Source organism: Podarcis raffonei, chromosome 5 (assembly GCF_027172205.1).
Source record: "Podarcis raffonei isolate rPodRaf1 chromosome 5, rPodRaf1.pri, whole genome shotgun sequence".
NCBI lineage: Eukaryota > Metazoa > Chordata > Lepidosauria > Squamata > Lacertidae > Podarcis > Podarcis raffonei.
This window is the reverse complement of record NC_070606.1, coordinates 97,312,240-97,329,489: the sequence shown is the minus strand read 5'-3', so window position 1 is coordinate 97,329,489 and position 17,250 is coordinate 97,312,240. Positions and strand designations below refer to the sequence as shown.

At 42.6% G+C, this 17,250-nt stretch overlaps 1 protein-coding gene across 2 annotated transcripts in view; it reads left to right on the top strand.

The window, feature by feature from the left end:
- The window catches only part of DIS3L2 (DIS3 like 3'-5' exoribonuclease 2), a 205,895-nt gene that overhangs the window by 35,599 nt on the left and 153,046 nt on the right, over positions 1–17,250 (top strand). For both annotated transcript variants that reach the window (XM_053390822.1, XM_053390823.1), the window contains exon 6: positions 6,146–6,247. In XM_053390822.1, coding sequence (XP_053246797.1) covers positions 6,146–6,247 — 102 coding nt within the window. The remainder of the gene's footprint in view (positions 1–6,145; positions 6,248–17,250) is intronic.

Sequence of the window (17,250 nt, the reverse complement as noted above, 5' to 3'; positions counted from 1 at the left end):
CAAGACCCAATCCTATGCTCATTTATAATTTTTAGTCGTCAACAGTCCGGTAGGCAAATGTTAAAGTGGCACCAGGTTAAAACGAGGCCCAAGGTCTGCAAAGAATGAAATAATGTTTTTCAAAACTGAAATTGAATTGACGCTGACACAAAACCCCACACATCCGCTTGGTAGAATAGAAGCATTGCCCCCCGACCCCACCCCACTCACCATTGCCCCCTCCACCTCTTTCCCCCTTTTCTTCCTAATGTAACACTAACGTCTCACAGCAAATGAAACTGATCTGTAGAAAACGCAGCTTGAATAAAAGAGACATTGCACATACTTTTCGTAAACTAATAAATCTTTAATAAAAATATATTAAAAACAAAACAAAAAACAAAACTGAAATTTGAGTTTCCTTGAAGCAGCTCCCCCTGTCTTTCGGTGTGCATAGGATTGTAGCCTTAGGCTTTGCTGGGGAGGAATCCATTCCCGAAATCCCATGCACTCTTGGGGGCGTATGGGGACCGTGTGATTTAACCTCTTAGGCCCCGTTCTTTTGTGCAAACAGCCTGTTTATGATAAACGACAGAACGAAGAGAGAGACATTTCTAGTCTCCCTGGCTGGGGTGGCCTGTCTGGCACTGCAGCTGGCAGATGGCAAGCTCACTTTTTATGTCTTCCCTTACTGACAAAGAGCTAAACGATGGGTTGGGGTTTTTGTTTTTTTTTAAGAAACTGCCATCCGTCACCTCCTGGCATTGCCAACTTTGCCAGGGGAGGGGTTGCTGCAGCACGCGGGTGATGACTGAAATAAGAGGGCCCTTCTCCCGAATGATGATGTAAAGCATTTTTTAAGGACGTGGTAGGATTACTTGGGGAGTTGAGGTGAGAGGGGGATGGGGAAGAGAAAATCTGGACTCGTCAGAGGAACAGCTTCCAGGCGGAATTACGCTAGTCCAAGAAGCTTTGCAATTTTTCTGCATCTTGTCATGGGAGGCAGCCTTTCCACAGCTGTTGAGCTGCTGCTACGGAGGGTCGCTTGTCTTGCTGTGGAATCGCCTCCGTTTCACATCAGGGCAGCGGCCTTCAGCCTCTTCAGCAAAGAATCCCAGCCTTGGAGCCTTCCCAGGCAATCATTTACTCCTTTGTAATAAATGCACAGTTCTTGCAGGTGTGGTGGTGGTGCAAGAGCTCTTCCCCCGGGACACTTGCTGCAAAGGACACAGCCTTTCCCCCAGTGATATCTTGATGAGAAAATGTACAGTTCATCTTTCTTTTCCTTTTCCTTTTTTTTAGGTGAGCCTGTATTTTATTCTGACAGCCAGCACAGTAACCCATAAGATAACCCCTAAGTTAGCCTTGCAAATTGCCCTATAACTCTGCTCATGTTTTCTCTCATATATATATATATAGAGAGAGAGAGAGAGAAACAAATTCAAAATAATAAAGAGAAAAAACTTTTACCATATCCATATATGAGATTCTCTGAATCTTGTGACTTCCCCCTGTCCCCTGCATGGGTCCTTAAAATAATTTTTCTAAAACTACATATCATCACGTTCTCCACAGTTTTCATCTCTCTGAATTATCTATATTTTTCGTTTCTTCACAAGTTATTTTTAAAGTCCAGCTAACGTTTTTATGTGTTTATAATGGTCTCCTAAGTACATTCTAAATTTTTCCCATTCTTTTTTAAAAGTCATTATCTCTTGATTCCTGAGTCTCCCAGTTAGTTTTGCCATTTCTGCATAGTCCAGCAGTTTGGCTTGCCATTCTTCCTTGGTTGGAACTGTTGGCTCTTTCCATCTTTGGGCTAGTAGTATCCTTGCAGCTGTTGTTGCATACATAAGCAGTCTTTTCTGGTATTTTGGGATATCAGAGCATGTAATTCCTAATAGAAATGCTTCTGGTTTTTAAACAAATGTTATTTAAACATTTTTTTCAATTCATTGTATATCAATTCTCAAAAGGACTTTGTTATCTTGCATGACAACTACATATGATAAAAGGTACCCTCCTTTTCTTTATACTTTCAGCAAATACTGGAACTTGTTCTATACATTCTGAATAACTTCGTTGTTGTTGTTTAGTCGTGTCCGACTCTTAGTGACCCCATGGACCAGAGCATGCCAGGCACTTCTGTCTTCCACTGCCTCCCGCAGTTTGGTCAAACTCATGCTGATAGCTTCGAGAAGACTATCCAACCATCTCATCCTCTGTCGTCCCCTTCTCCATGTGCCCTCCATCTTTCCCAACATCAGGGTCTTTTCCAGGGAGTCTTCTCTTCTCATGAGGTGGCCAAAGTCTTGGAGCCTCAGCTTCAGGATCTGTCCTTCCAGTGAGCACTCAGGGCTGATTTCCTTCAGAATGGAGAGGTTTGATCTTCTTGCAGTCCATGGGACTCTCAAGAGTCTCCTTCAGCACCATAATTCAAAAGCGTCAATTCTTTGGCGATCAGCCTTCTTGATGGTCAGATACCACCGGTACATCATTTTCATACAATTTTCTTTCAGTGTACAACATGCTGTGAATTTCAAATCTGTTCTCCATAGCCTCTCCCCACACTCCGTCTTCCCCCACCCCACAGTGGGGGGGGGGGACCTGCCACCCTGGGAGGTGGCATTCCACTCTTGCATCCCTGAGAGCCACATCTACCCTCTCAGCTTCTTCAGGTCAGCCACCTTGGCCTCAAGGAAATGAAGCTGTTCTCTGAGGGCCAGGAGCTCATTGCACCAAACAAACACCCACAACTTGTACCCAGCAGGCAGATTGTCAGACATGTGACGTACCTTCAGCTGTTAGCTTTCTACCTGTACCTTAAGCTGTTAGCTTTCTACCTGCCTGTCTTCTGCTGCTGCCCATTGACTTGCTCCTTACCTTGATTCCTTGCCACTCTTCACATGCTGGTGTCTTTTTCACAGTGCAGTTTCTTTCCTTTTTCTAAATCCAGCCCCCGAGTCTACGTGGCTTGAACCAATTTTAAGGAAAGAGGATTTTTATTGCCAGCGAGGGAAAGTGGTGCTTCTGTTGGCTGGCAGCAATAATTAGCAGATAATTAAGGCAGCAGCTGAGCTTGCCTTAGAAAAATAAGAGACTCCATACTGCTAGCATCTAATAGCGCTTTGCTCACTGATAAACTCCTGTTTTTGGTCATTTGAGTGGTGGCATCTTACTGTGGTTCAAAAGACTGATGGAATTGCTTCTCATTTCAGAATCTAGAAGGTTTCTGAGTGCCATTATTTGAATCTTCTTGCTTTTATTGCTGTGGGAAATCAGTAACTTGTGTACCGCTCTTCTCCATATGTGTAATGCCACCACTCTCCCTCTTTAAATCCCTCAAAAACCCACCTCTTTGTTGAAGCCTTTGGCGTCACTTTTCAGTCCTCGTTTTCCTCCCTGGGGTCTGTTTGCCTTCCATGCTGCTTCTGCCCACCCATCAGACAGACTGTGGTGGGCTGGCGAGCTTCATGCTACTCTCAGGGGATGCGCATACAGAGGGGTGTTGTCCAGGGGTGGCCCATTGGACCCGAGCCTAGAGTCTTTTGGATTGGGCTCTGCGTCTCCTTTGAAAAGCCATTAAAACAAAGCAAAACACAGAGCTTTCCTTTCAGGGTGGCTGGGTGGATAGTGCAGGCTGTTGAGACCACAGCCTCCTGCCTCCTTGATTTCCCCAGAGGCACATTTGTGTCCTCCTGCATCTGTGCCCCATGCCTTTAACTTCCTTAGCAATGCCCCTGCATGTAAAAGCCATCCGACGTCAGGCCATTGCGGCTCCAGGCTTTCACTACTAGGGTGAGGAGACGGTGAATGTGCAATTCGGGAGGGGGGGGCAGGGAGATGAACCGAAAAGAGTGCTGAGGGGAGAGGGGGGGGGCAGAGGAATTACGATGCACTTCCCAGCCCATGGCAGCAGTGAAGGTGCTTGGAGGGCAGGCAATTTGCAATTGGCCGTGGATTTTCTAAGGGTTTTGGAACCGTGGGCTTATAATAAGTCAGATCGGTGAGAGCTTGACTTGTGAATCAGGCCAATGAATCCCATTGTTTCTCAAAGCCTTCATTATGCGCATCAGGATAAAAAGGGAGAACCAACTTGATTAAAGCATCCTTGTAAACATCCCCCCCCCCCCCAAGACTATCCAAATCACTACATGCTCTCCTGGAAACAGATGGAAGCTTTCTTTGGTTCTGAGTGGTTTAATGTGTTGTCACCCACTCCCGACATTGCACACTGAAATGTGCAGAACTCTGTGAAGTGGAAGCAGTTTCAGACAGGGATCCAGATGTGCTAATGTGCTGGATTCCCCCCCCCCCATTAAACTTCTTAGCCTGGGTCACAGTGCTGGGTGTTTCACTGGGGAAAGTCTACATGGGGCAAAACTGCTTTTGATCCTGTGATGATGATGATGATGATAATATAAAATACCCCGCCCATCTGGCTCTTCAGCATGCAACTTTTAGAGTCAATTCTCCTAATGAAGGTGTTGATTCTTCTTCCAGGTGCATGTGACAGGCAGCCTTGCGATGTGCTAGGAAAACATCTATGAGCCATATGGCACATAGAAATGATAGGGGTCCTTGCGCAAAGTGCTCTGAGTGAGGTAACTGGTGGTCTCATTCTGCCCCATGGAGGCTTACTACCTAGCCCCCAGCACAGATCCATATACCAAAGATCTCCTTCCTTTATCATGGAGGTGTCATTGTAGCTGGCGATGCTTTGGTAGTTCGTACCCTAAAGTTTGTGTTACTCTGACAGGTGCCATATATTGGCTTCTCCTTTGCAGGTGTGATTCTGATATTGCTCCCGTGCTTTTGAAATTGCTCCCAACACCTCACTTTCTTTGCTCCTCAAATGACTGCTGCGGCTTAGGCTTGGTCCTCTTATGTCCCCACCCCACTTTTGGTATGGCTGAAATGGAGATTTAACAGACGCGACCGCTGCTGAAAAGATCCCCCGTGGCTCTGTGAAACGAATGAGGACAGGTTCCAATGTTTCTCTGCCTCCGCAGAAGACATTTTCACCAGCACATCTCATTTCCAGCTACTTATCTGTCGGCTGTGCCTTCATCCCCTCGATGGGATTGGTCCAGCACAGCTTTTGCTCGGGATCCAATTTCTCTCTGTGATGGTTGCCCTTCTCCCTGAGCGCTGTGCTATCTTGTCCATTTCACACCACTTGCCGGATTTCATGCCTGGGAGCGGCCTGGAATTCCTGGCAGTGGAGGACTCCTTCTGGCTTCTCCACAAGGCAGCCCCACGAGGCTGCATGGCGCGGCCCTTCCGTTCCAGAACCGTGAAACCGAGAAGCCTGCTCTCCTGCGCTGTTTCGGTGAACACGCTTCTGCTCGTGAAGGGCTTGGGGCCAGGGGAGAAGGGGGGCCAGACCTATGGGGTCACCTGGTACATTGACTGCCAGCAGCTCTTCAGGGTCTCAGGCAGGGGACAGTTTTGAGCCCTCGAAGCTGGGTTCTTCTGCAAGCAAAAGCAGATGCTTCATCACTGAACTACGGAGCTTCTCCAGGGGGAGTAAACAAGGGGTTATTGTTTTTATTTTGCTGATGTATTTTTTTGTTTTTATATTGTGATTTTATCCGGTCAGCCGCCCTGAGACCTGCAGTATAGGGCAGTATACAAAATAATTATAATTATAATATCCTGCTGGGCACAAATGAGGGAGGTCTTCATGGATGATGGGGATGTATAGTTCTGCAACATCTGGAGTGCCACAGACTCTGCTTTAGCTGTCTGGTGTGAAAAGGAAGTTCTTCTGAGACACAGTTGAGGCCAAAAGGAGGGTCTTAGCTGTGTCTGTGCAAACAGTAGTCAGTAGAAGCACACTTCACAATGTGAATATGTGGTTGCTTCCTCTCTAGTCGCAGACCATGTACTACCTTCAGAAATCCTTTCGTGTCCTTGTAGATCAAAGGGCAGTCTTCTTGTTTTGGGGTTTTGGCTCCTGTATGTACCCCAAGGGAACCTTTAAGAGGCAGTAGAGACTGACTATCCCTGACTTCCCCTCTTCTCAGGTGCAGGCTCTGAAAAGACTCTCTTGACCTCCCTTGGTTTGTTGTCCTCGAGGTGTGATGCATTCTGAAACCCGCTTGTAGCTTTCCCAAACCCTCTTCCTCTGTGTAAGAGCTGTTTCTTTCCTTGTCTCTTCTAGGACAGCACCCGAGATATCTTCATTGATGGCGTCGTTGCTCGGAACAGAGCTCTGAACGGTGACATCGTGGTGGTGACTCTGCTTCCGAAAGATCAGTGGAAGGTCAGCGCTCAGCCTTACCAGTTAAATTTATTTGGAAAGAAGACTCTGACCCTTTCTCGCAGAGTCCACTGCAATCGTGAATAGGGCTGTTTTTCAAATTTATATGCCAGTTCAGCCAACTATCACCTTCTCAATGTTTTCCTTCTGGTGATGGTTGCTCTAACCTCCTTGTCATTTTTCTTTTCCGTGTACCTTTGCTTTTTATGCAGCTTCATGTGGGTCCCTCCGCATGTTAAAAAAACTGGAACTTCTTGTTCTGATAATGCTTTCTATTTTCCTATTTATTTTTTGCTTCAGAATATAACAATGCTTTTATTTTAAGGGCAGAGGACTGTGGTTTGTGTCCTTTCTGTGGTCTTATCCTACTACACTGGCCCTTGAATGCTTGGTTTTGCTTTTCTTACTGTGGTGCATTTAAACCGCCTTAACCTTATTTTTTTGACTCTGCGCTGGATAGGAGTTCTTGGCCATTGAACAGGCATAAAGATTACCTTGAGAGAACCCTGGCTTGTCTGCTCGCTCGCCCTTGCCGTCTTGTCTCCATAATTGCTTAGAGACTCTTGTTTGGGTGCCTGTGTGTGCTTTGCACAGTAAATATCTCAATCTCACCCTGAGGTTAGCAACCAAACATTAGGTAATTTGTAAATCCAAAGGGGAAATGGGATTCGTTTCCCTAAGCAGTCCCATGTGTTGAGGTGTTAATTCCACCGTGAGAGAGTGCGGGACAAGCCTGCGGCGATGGGTTTGCCCAGACAGAGTTGAATATTATTAGGATTGAGTTAATTTGAGTTAAAGGTCTTCCTATTTTGAAGGATGAAGGGAAGTGCAGATGTGTGTAACTGATCTGAAAACAAGGGGCAAGCCAACACAATACTTAATCTTCTGTTATGGTTTGTTCATCCACCCCTCCACCCCCCGCTTTGCTTGTAGGAATGATGTCTTGAGTACAACAGATTGTTTGCTTCCTTTAACATCCAGCTCTTCGTGAAACGATTGATTTAAGTCCTTCCCTTCCAAGCCTTTTTCTAAACATGGACACATTACGCTAGATTATGGTTAATCCAATGTCTTATATAACTGCTGTCATTCTGTGCCTATCTGCATCTTTGGTTCTCATGGAACTAATTTTTCTTAGAATTGTTTTTCTACTACCAGCATGGACTCATTTGCAATGTAATTGAATTGTATGGGTGTCTTGGAATCCACGCTTTGGGAAAGTCCGCTTACCTGTTGCTCCCAATCGAATGTTCCGCATTAAAAATTCGCCCCTATTGTATTTGCAGTGTTCCTTTGTTCCCGGATCCTTTTGGATCTGCCAAAGAAGAATTGTTTGAGAAGCTAACTATTCTGATGGTAAAATGGCTAAAGGAAGAGAAGCATGGAACAATAGTTTAATGGGAAGCATATAATCCACGTAATGCCTTTCCCAAAACAGACTGCAGTGTTTAGCTAATCCTCAACAGCATGAACCTCATGTATCCGATAGACCCTCCTCCAAATGTTTTACCGCTACGTCCAACATCATTTAGATCTTGATGTGTGTCTTGTTCACGTTGTGCTGAAATAGCGTACGAACACAAGAGGAGCCATGCTGGATCAGGCCCAAGGCCCGCCTAGTTCAGCATCAGTGCTTTCTCAACTTGTGATTATCAGCAACTGGTTTCCAGAGGCACCTGTGTCTGACAGAGGAGGCAGAACACAGCCAACTTGGCTAGGAGCCATTGACAGCTCCATTCTTTGTGTTTTAGTTCAATCCTCTTTCAGAGTCACCCAGGTTGGTGGCCACCATCACTACCATCCTGTGCAGGAGCAAATTCCATAGTTTTAACTACTGTATTTTTCGCTCTACACGACGCACCAGACCATATGACACACCTAGTTTTTGGAGGAGGAAAACAAGGGATAAAATATTCTGAATCCCAGAAGCCAGAACAGCAAGAGGGATCACTGCGCAGTGATCCCTCTTGCTGTTCTGGCTTCTGGGATAGCTGCGCGAAGCCTCTTCAGGGCAGCTGCGCAGCCTGCATTCGCTCCGTAAGACGCACACACATTTTCCCTTACTTTTTAGGAGGGAAAAAGTGCGTCTTATAGAGCGAAAAATACGGTATTCTTACTGTGAAGTAGCATTTTTCTTTTGCCTGTCCTGACTCTTCCAACGTTCAGCTTCCCTGGGTGTCCGTGAATTCTAGTCTTATGAGAAAGAGAGGAAGAAAAGCTTCCTTTTATTTGGTTTGTACCCTGCAATGCACAATTTCATAACCATCTATCATGCCACCTCCTTCTTGTCTTTTCTCTAAAGCGTCTGCATCCTTTCCTCACACGGCACTCATTCCACCCTCGTGATAATTTTCGTTACTCTTTCTTGAACCTCTTCCAATTCTATAATATCCTTTTTCTTTGAGGCGAGACGACCAGGCTTGTATACTGTAGCTTCCAAATGTATTCCAAATGCAGCTGCGCTGCAGTTTTGTAGAACAGCATTATGAAATTGGCAGTTTTATTTTCATTCACTTTCCTAATGGTTCCTAGAATGCCATTCTGCATGCACATGAAAGCTCATACCAGTAACAAACTTAGTTGGTCTCTAAGGTGCTACTGGAAGGAATTTTTTATTTTATTTTATTCTCATTTTTCATAGAATCATAGAGTCATAGAATCATAGAGTTGGAAGAGACCACAAGGGCCATCGAGTCCAACCCCCTGCCAAGCAGGAAACACCATCAGAGCACTCCTGACATATGGTTGTCAAGCCTCTGCTTAAAGACCTCCAAAGAAGGAGACTCCACCACACTCCTTGGCAGCAAATTCCACTGTCGAACAGCTCTTACTGTCAGGAAGTTCTTCCTAATGTTTAGGTGGAATCTTCTTTCTTGTAGTTTGGATCCATTGCTCCGTGTCCGCTTCTCTGGAGCAGCAGAAAACAACCTTTCTCCCTCCTCTATGTGACATCCTTTTATATACTTGAACATGGCTATCATATCACCCCTTAGCCTCCTCTTCTCCAGGCTAAACATGCCCAGCTCCCTTAGCCGTTCCTCATAAGGCATCGTTTCCAGACCTTTGACCATTTTGGTTGCCCTCCTCTGGACACGTTCCAGTTTGTCAGTGTCCTTCTTGAACTGTGGTGCCCAGAACTGGACACAGTACTCCAGGTGAGGTCTGACCAGAGCAGAATACAGTGGCACTATTACTTCCCTTGATCTAGATGCTATACTCCTATTGATGCAGCCCAGAATTGCATTGGCTTTTTTAGCTGCCGCGTCACACTGTTGGCTCATGTCAAGTTTGTGGCCAACCAAGACTCCTAGATCCTTTTCACATGTACTGCTCTCAAGCCAGGTGTCACCCATCTTGTATTTGTGCCTCTCATTTTTTTTGCCCAAGTGCAATACTTTACATTTCTCCCTGTTAAAATTCATCTTGTTTGTTTTTGTAACCGCTGCACCCTGTACTTACAGAGATTCACGCAGACATGGGTTGTTGAGAGTTGCTTCCCATCTCTGGAACTCTCTTCCACTTTCCTAGCCTCAAAATCTGTGCCTTAGCATATTCTGAAGGAGATCAAAAACTTCCTACTTTGGACAGTCTTTTGCTTATAGATTTTTATTTATGGGTAGATCTTGCTTATCTAAGCGAAATGAGAGATTTATTTGGCGTTTCATTGGCTTATATGTTTCTTTGAAATGCAATAACTCCATTGCACACTGAGATATCTGAAGGAAACTCAGTGTACATGTTCAAGGAACAGTTCTGTGCTTCAAGTTCAAATAGTAGCTTAAGCGTCATACTTTTTTTTCAAAATCAGAGGAAAATATAAAGTAAACCAAAACAAAATATACATGTTGAAAATTGAGATATTTGCATTACATTTGCATGTTCAGAAAACAAGTCTCCGTTTCATGTTGAAAACTGTGCTCCACTAGTTTTCAAGAAAGCCAGGAACTGTTTAAATTAAAAGGCAATGTAGCAATGTCCTCTTCAGCATTAAAAGATAACAAAAATTACTTTGATTTCTACTAAAAATGTTTTTTGGGGGAATCACGATTGGAAGGAGTCCCTCCAGCGTTCTGCATCATTGTGTAAATGTTGAAGGTTCCACTTTGCCCTGTGGGGAAAGATCATGGGAAGTGCTTCTTATGAACAGCAGCGTAGGGCTTTGCAAGAGAAGAATTTGGATAGAACAAGTCTTTATTAAGTCAGTTTGAATCATGTCCTTCCCCCGGATCTTTATCAAAACTTGCAACTTGCTAAATGTGAGCTGAATAATTTAGTTTCAGCTCAGGTCGAATTGGTTTGTGCCAGAAGTATCGGGAAAGCTGAGAGACGTTGGGTGAGATTTTGGCTTCCCACTTAGAAGGACAATAAAACTCAGAATTATGATTCAGGGTGTATGCAATAATGTGTACTCAACGCCAAAGGATATAAATTTAGATTTCAAAAGTATTACTCTATAGGAAGGATATTGAGACTATGGAATGTGAAATGTCAGTCCTTCCACAGTTAGATTTGCAGCAAAGGGAATTTCTTTCAGAGACTTTGCAGAGGGATGAAATCAAGAATTCCATTAAAGGTATGAAGGCTAGGAAAGTTCTGGGGCCATATGGTTTTACTATAGGATGGTAGGAGGTATATTCAGTTTTTTTAAGTTGCTATTTGTTTTGCCTTTATATAAAGGCTCTTGATCAAGGTACCCTTCTCTCGTCAATGCGCAATACTCGTATCTATATTATTCCTAAGACTGGTAAAGGACTGGCTAGTTGTGCAGATATTATCAGCAGTACTTGCTAGCAGACTTTGGGCTGTGGTAGCAACTTTATTATTATTTTTTAATAGATATTTATTAAAGTTTTACAAAAACATGAATACAAAAACATATAAAGAAAAAAAATACATGAAAAAAGAAAAAAAAAGAAAAAATAGAGATAGAAAAAAATACAACATATAAAAGACAGATAAAAAGTAAAAAAGTTAAAAACAAATCCGTTTTTTCTTAACTTTAAGCTCCTTTGCTTATTTCTTTGACCTCCTCACACCTCCCCTTTTTGTATTCCCATTTACATAATCAGATCAGCAAATCCTTACCCTCTTTCATTAGCTTTAACTCTATATCTTTTTTTATATCTCTATATTTTCATCCAATATCAATTCATTTTTGCATATTCTTGTTGACTTTGTTGCTAATACCACTTATTTTCAATCCAACATCATTTTAACATTCATTAATTTTACAATGTTTCTGCAAGTAGTCTTTAAATTTCTTCCAATCTTCTTCCACCAACTCTTCTCCCAGGTCTCGGATTCTGCCAGTCATTTCCGCCAATTCCATATAGTCCATCACCTTCATCTGCCACTCTTCCAGGGTGGGTAGATCTTGTGTCTTCCAATACTTTGCAATAAGTATTCTTGCTGCTGTTGTTGCATACATAAAGAAAGTTCTATCCTTCTTTGGCACCAATTGGCCGACTATGCCCAGGAGGAAGGCCTCTGGTTTCTTCAGGAAGGTATATTTAAATGCCCTTTTCATTTCATTATATATCATCTCCCAGAAAGCCTTAATCCTTGGGCACGTCCACCAAAGGTGAAAGAATGTACCTTCATTTTCTTTGCATTTCCAGCATTTATTATCGGGCAAATGGTAAATTTTTGCAAGCTTGACTGGTGTCATGTACCACCTGTATATCATTTTCATATCATTTTCATAATATTCTCTCTCAAGGCATTACACGCCGTAAATTTCATACCAGTGGTCCACAACTGTTCCCAGTCAGCAAACATAATGTTATGACCAATGTCTTGTGCCCATTTAATCATAGCAGATTTAACCGTTTCATCCTGCGTATTCCATTTTAACAGCAAGTTATACATTCTTGAAAGTATCTTAGTTTTGGGATCTAACTGTTCTGTTTCCAATTTTGATTTTTCCACCTGGAAGCCATTTTTTTTGTCCAAATTGTAGGCCTCTCTTATTTGATAATAATGAAGCCAGTCTCGCACCTTATCTTTTAATTTCTCAAAGCTCTGCAATTTCAATTTGTCTCCTTCTTGTTCCAATATTTCCCAATATTTCGGCCATTTGGCCTCCATATTGAGCTTTTTCTGAGCCTTTGCTTCCATTGGTGACAACCACCTTGGGGTTTTATTTTCCAATAAGTCTTTGTATCTTATCCAGACATTAAACAATGCTTTCCTGACACTATGGTTTTTAAATGCTTTATGTGCTTTAACCTTGTCGTACCACAAATATGCATGCCACCCAAAAACATTGTTGAAGGCTTCTAAGTCCAAAATGTCTGTGTTCTCAAGAAGCAGCCAGTCTTTCAACCAGCAGAATGCTGCTGATTCATAGTAAAGTTTAAGATCTGGCAGGGCAAATCCACCTCTTTCCTTTGCGTCGGTTAGTATTTTAAATTTTATTCTAGGCTTCTTGCCCTGCCAGACAAATCTAGAAATATCTTTCTGCCACTTCTTGAAACAGTTCATCTTGTCCAAAATTTGCAATGACTGAAACAGAAATAACATTTTTGGCAATACATTCATCTTTATAGCTGCAATTCGACCCAACAAGGAAAGCTTCAAGTTTGACCATATTTCCAAATCTTTTTTCACTTCTGTCCAACATTTCTCGTCGTTATCTTTAAATAAATTTAAATTCTTAGCAGTCATATTAACCCCCAGGTATTTTACTTTCTTAACTAATGATAACCTGTCTCCTTCTGAAACCTCTCTTTCTCAATTGGTGTTAAATTTTTCTCAAGGACTTTAGTTTTTGACTTGCTCAGCTTAAATCCTGCCACCTGACCAAATTCTTGAATCAGTTCTAGTACGCTTTTCGTGCTAGATTCTGGCTCCTGTAACGTCAAAACTAGGTCATCTGCAAAAGCTTTCAATTTATATTGTTTGGCTCCGACCTGGATACCTTTAATCAAACGGTCCCTTCTAATCATATTTAGCAAAACCTCCAGGACCGAAATAAAGAGCAATGGGGAAACTGGGCAACCTTGTCGTGTACCTTTCTCAATCTTAAATTCCTCTGTCATCACATTGTTAACTATTAATTTAGCCTTTTGTTCTGAGTAAATTGCACTTATACCATTTTCAAACCCTTGGCCTACCCCCATTCCCTGAAGATTTTTCTTCATAAAATTCCAAGAAATATTATCAAAGGCTTTTTCCGCATCTATAAAAATTAAATCTGCTTTGGTATTGATGTTCACTTGTAGCTTCTCCAAAATGTTAATTATATTCCTCGTATTGTCAGACAGATGCCTACCTGGGAGAAAGCCAGCTTGGTCTTTATGTATCTCTTCAACTAATACCTTTTTTAGTCTATTAGCCAAAATATCAGCAAAAATTTTATAATCCACATTAAGCAGGGATATGGGGCGGTAGTTCTTAAGTTGTGTCTTTTCAGACTCAGTTTTCGGTATAAGTGTAATATAGGCTTCTTTCCACGACTCTGGCGCCTTTTCCCCCTCCATAATTTCATTGCAGACCTCCTTTAGTGGCTGAATTAACCAATCTTTCAAAGATCTGTAATATTTGGAGGTTAGGCCACCCGGCCCTGGAGATTTACCCAACTGCATGTTCTGAATGGCACCTTCCACCTCCTGTTCTGTAATTTTATGGTTCAACATTATCTTATTTTCTTGAGAGATCTTTTGTAATCCATTTGTTCTTAAAAATTGGTCTAATTCAGTCTCTTTCTGTGGCCCTTGTGTATATAGTTGTTTAAAATATCTCTGGAAGCACTTTCTAATCTCCGATTGTGGTAGCAACTTTAATACACACGGATTAATTAGGTGAGCTTTATTTGTCAAAGGTAGAGAGCAGGTACTGTAAGGTTGGTAGCAGATTTTGTTGCTTCACATGGTAATATAATTGATGTGACTGCTATTCTTTTTCTTGATGCTGAAAAAAGGTTCAACAAAATATATTGGCAGTTCTGTTACTTGGGTGGGTGGGGGAACTGAGGTTCTTCAGGAATTTATGAATTGGAGTAGACTCTCATACCTGTCTCCTCAGTCACAGGTGAGAACACATGGAATTCTTTCAAGCGTGTTTGGTTTAGAGAGAGATACGAGGCAGAACTACTCTCTTTCTCCTTCGATGTTTGATTTATATTTGAAAGTGGTGGCATATGCTGTTAGGCAGACTAGAGGTTTGTGGTTTTGTGCATGAACAAATGGGATTTAAAATAGTTGTGTATGCAGATGATTTATTATTATTATTATTATTTATTAGTAGGCCTGAATCATCCACATCTGAGCTAACAGAATTTATTAATTATTTTGAGGCAATTTCTTGCTATACAGTTAATTGGTTAAAATCGAAATTAAGTTACCCAGTTTATGCACTAATTGACAATTTTGTTGGTGCCTGGAGGCATGTTTTGGATCCTAGACATATTTCTCAAATTATTAAATTGAATTTAAGTAGAGTCATAGAATAGAATATTGTAGAGCTGGAAGTAGATGACAGAAATAACTCATGATTTAGAAAGATGGTCATTACTTAGAATTTGGAATAAAGTTAATACACTCAAGATTAATATTTTGCCACAGATCATTTATTTCCTTTGGAAATAGACAGGCACTCCTTTTCATGGCTGATAGTTAGATTTAGACATTAGATCGGATCAGATGGCAATTCTTTTGTCATTTTCAGTTTTGCCGTTTAGATACCCCTTACCTGCTTGTGTTGAATGGCAATTTTCTCAGCTATAGCACCTTTGGGTGCCTCTTTATGGGCTGCCAGTTCCTACATTGTTTGATGAAAAAGTTGCATCTCTGCAGAGAGCTAAACCCCTAATAGTTACCAGATTAGGAATGAGTTTTGGGCTGACTCTGTGAACAGGCTAACATGCTTTGGTCTGCCTTGGTAGGGCTTCTCACCCCCAGGTTTATTTTGCAGCCCTTCCTGCTTCTATGTGCTGTTAAAAGCCCTAATCATTGCCTTGGAATCTCTAACTGTAGTAGGATTTCTGACAATACAATATCCTTCTCTTCATACAATATCCTGAGAAACAGCGTCCAGCACTCTTAAAATCGAGATCCAAGATCCGTGAGCACCAGTAAAAGCACTGAGAGGTGAATTCTGACTCCTTCCTGGTTCCAGCAAATTCTGCTTGATCTTAGCGGCTTTTGCTTCATGCAGCTTCTGCCTAGGCTTCCAGACCTTTTCATTCCAAACTGCTTTCATATGATGTTTATGCTGGGATTTTATTGCACACACACACACACACACACACACACACACAGAGAGAGAGAGAGAGAGAGAGAGAGAGAGAGAGAGAGAGTGTCTGTTTAGCTGATACTGTTCTATTTGCTGCTGCTACGGTTCTTTTTATTTATTTGAAGAATGTATTAATTGCTTCATATATATTTTATTCAAATGGAAGTGATATATGATGAAAGGTTTTACAGAATGACCACATGCAAAATGATGCTAAGAAGATGCAGACAACAAGCACCACCACAATGTAGAAAGGGAGTTCTGTTGTTGGCATAAAATTGACAGCAGACATAAATACATTATGTCGTTGCAGTTTTATGGCCTGTTGCTTGAAGGGTTCTAATTTTGTGTGCTGCCTTGGGAGTGGTAGCCTTGAGAAGTGGCCTAAAACAATGGAAAAGAAGTAAATAAATGAATAAGATGATGAATCTGGCTGCCATTGGCATGGAGACTACTTGTTTGGAAGTTCTGGTAGGCTGGATGAGGAATGAACACAGGCTTACATCAAGTCATGCACTTGGTCCATCCAGCTCAGTTTGGTCTACTGGCAGCAGCTCTCTAGGGTTACAGCCAGGGTGTCTTTTTAAACCCCATCTGGAGATTGCAGGGATTGGTACCTTCTGCATGCAAAGTAGATGCCCTTCTATAGAGCTATGGCCTTTTCAGCAGTTCTAGGCAATGGCGCAGAGGAACCGAGTGGACCTTTTGTCAGGAGTTCAGCCTACATGCGAGTAGGACCCTGGCAGAGACACATGCCTGACTGGCATGTTCTCGTCTTCCTGGTCTTTCGTTTGGGAGCTTCAAAGCTTTCTTCTGCCCAAACATCACAGCAAACGATGCCAACCGACACCGGCACACTTAGGGATCCACAGAGTTTGCGCATCTCACGTGACAGACCTGAGCAACTAAGCATTTTGGCTAATCTACTTTATTTACATCTAAACACACACGGAGCACTACAACATGGCTCCCTCTCTCTCTAGCATCAGACAGCAAAGAGAAAAAGGACAAAGGACAATAGTCCCACTTCATGGAACACAGTAACACAAACATCCTGTCTCTGTCACTTCCCACACTGTGGAGTCAAAACATACACCGTCATGTGAAAGACAACAACCCCATGACTGCAATCATGGAGCAGGAATTCTAACACCTTTCCCCACTCCCTGTTTGTGGAGTTCCTCCTGCTCAAGATATTCTGCTTATCCCTCTTCCTGCAAATCTTTCTCACCCCTTGGTTTGTGCAGATTGGGGGCTGCTCTCTGGAATCTGGGTTTTGGAGGCCTGTTGTGATCTGCTGGTTGAGAATGCAGTGCTCTTTGCTTTGCAACTGGTTCCCGTTGAAGACTTCTTCTGGCGTCCTTTTGGAAAGGCCTGTGCGGATGTAGACAGTTACTTCCATGCACCGGTTGTCAGCCCAGCTGACCTCTCTCGCTGCTCCCGGCCTGCGATTCCTTTTGAAGGTGCACCAGAAGTCAAGTCTTTTCCCAGGGCAAAGGGTGTGGTCTTTCCAAGTGAACACTCTCACTTCCTTTCCGTCCTTTTATTAGCTGGGAAGTGGGCTGGGTCGCCATCTGCCTTTGAGGTTAATGGGAGGTTAATATGGATGCCCCATAGCGTGGAGGGTAACAGAAAGATAACCTGGAGGTTAACAGAAAGATCTGGAATATGCAGAAATGGTGAAACTTACCAGAAGAATAAGAAATCAAGATAACAAACTTTATAAAAGAATGGAAATGGCATATCCGAATTAACTTAATTCGCTCATTTAT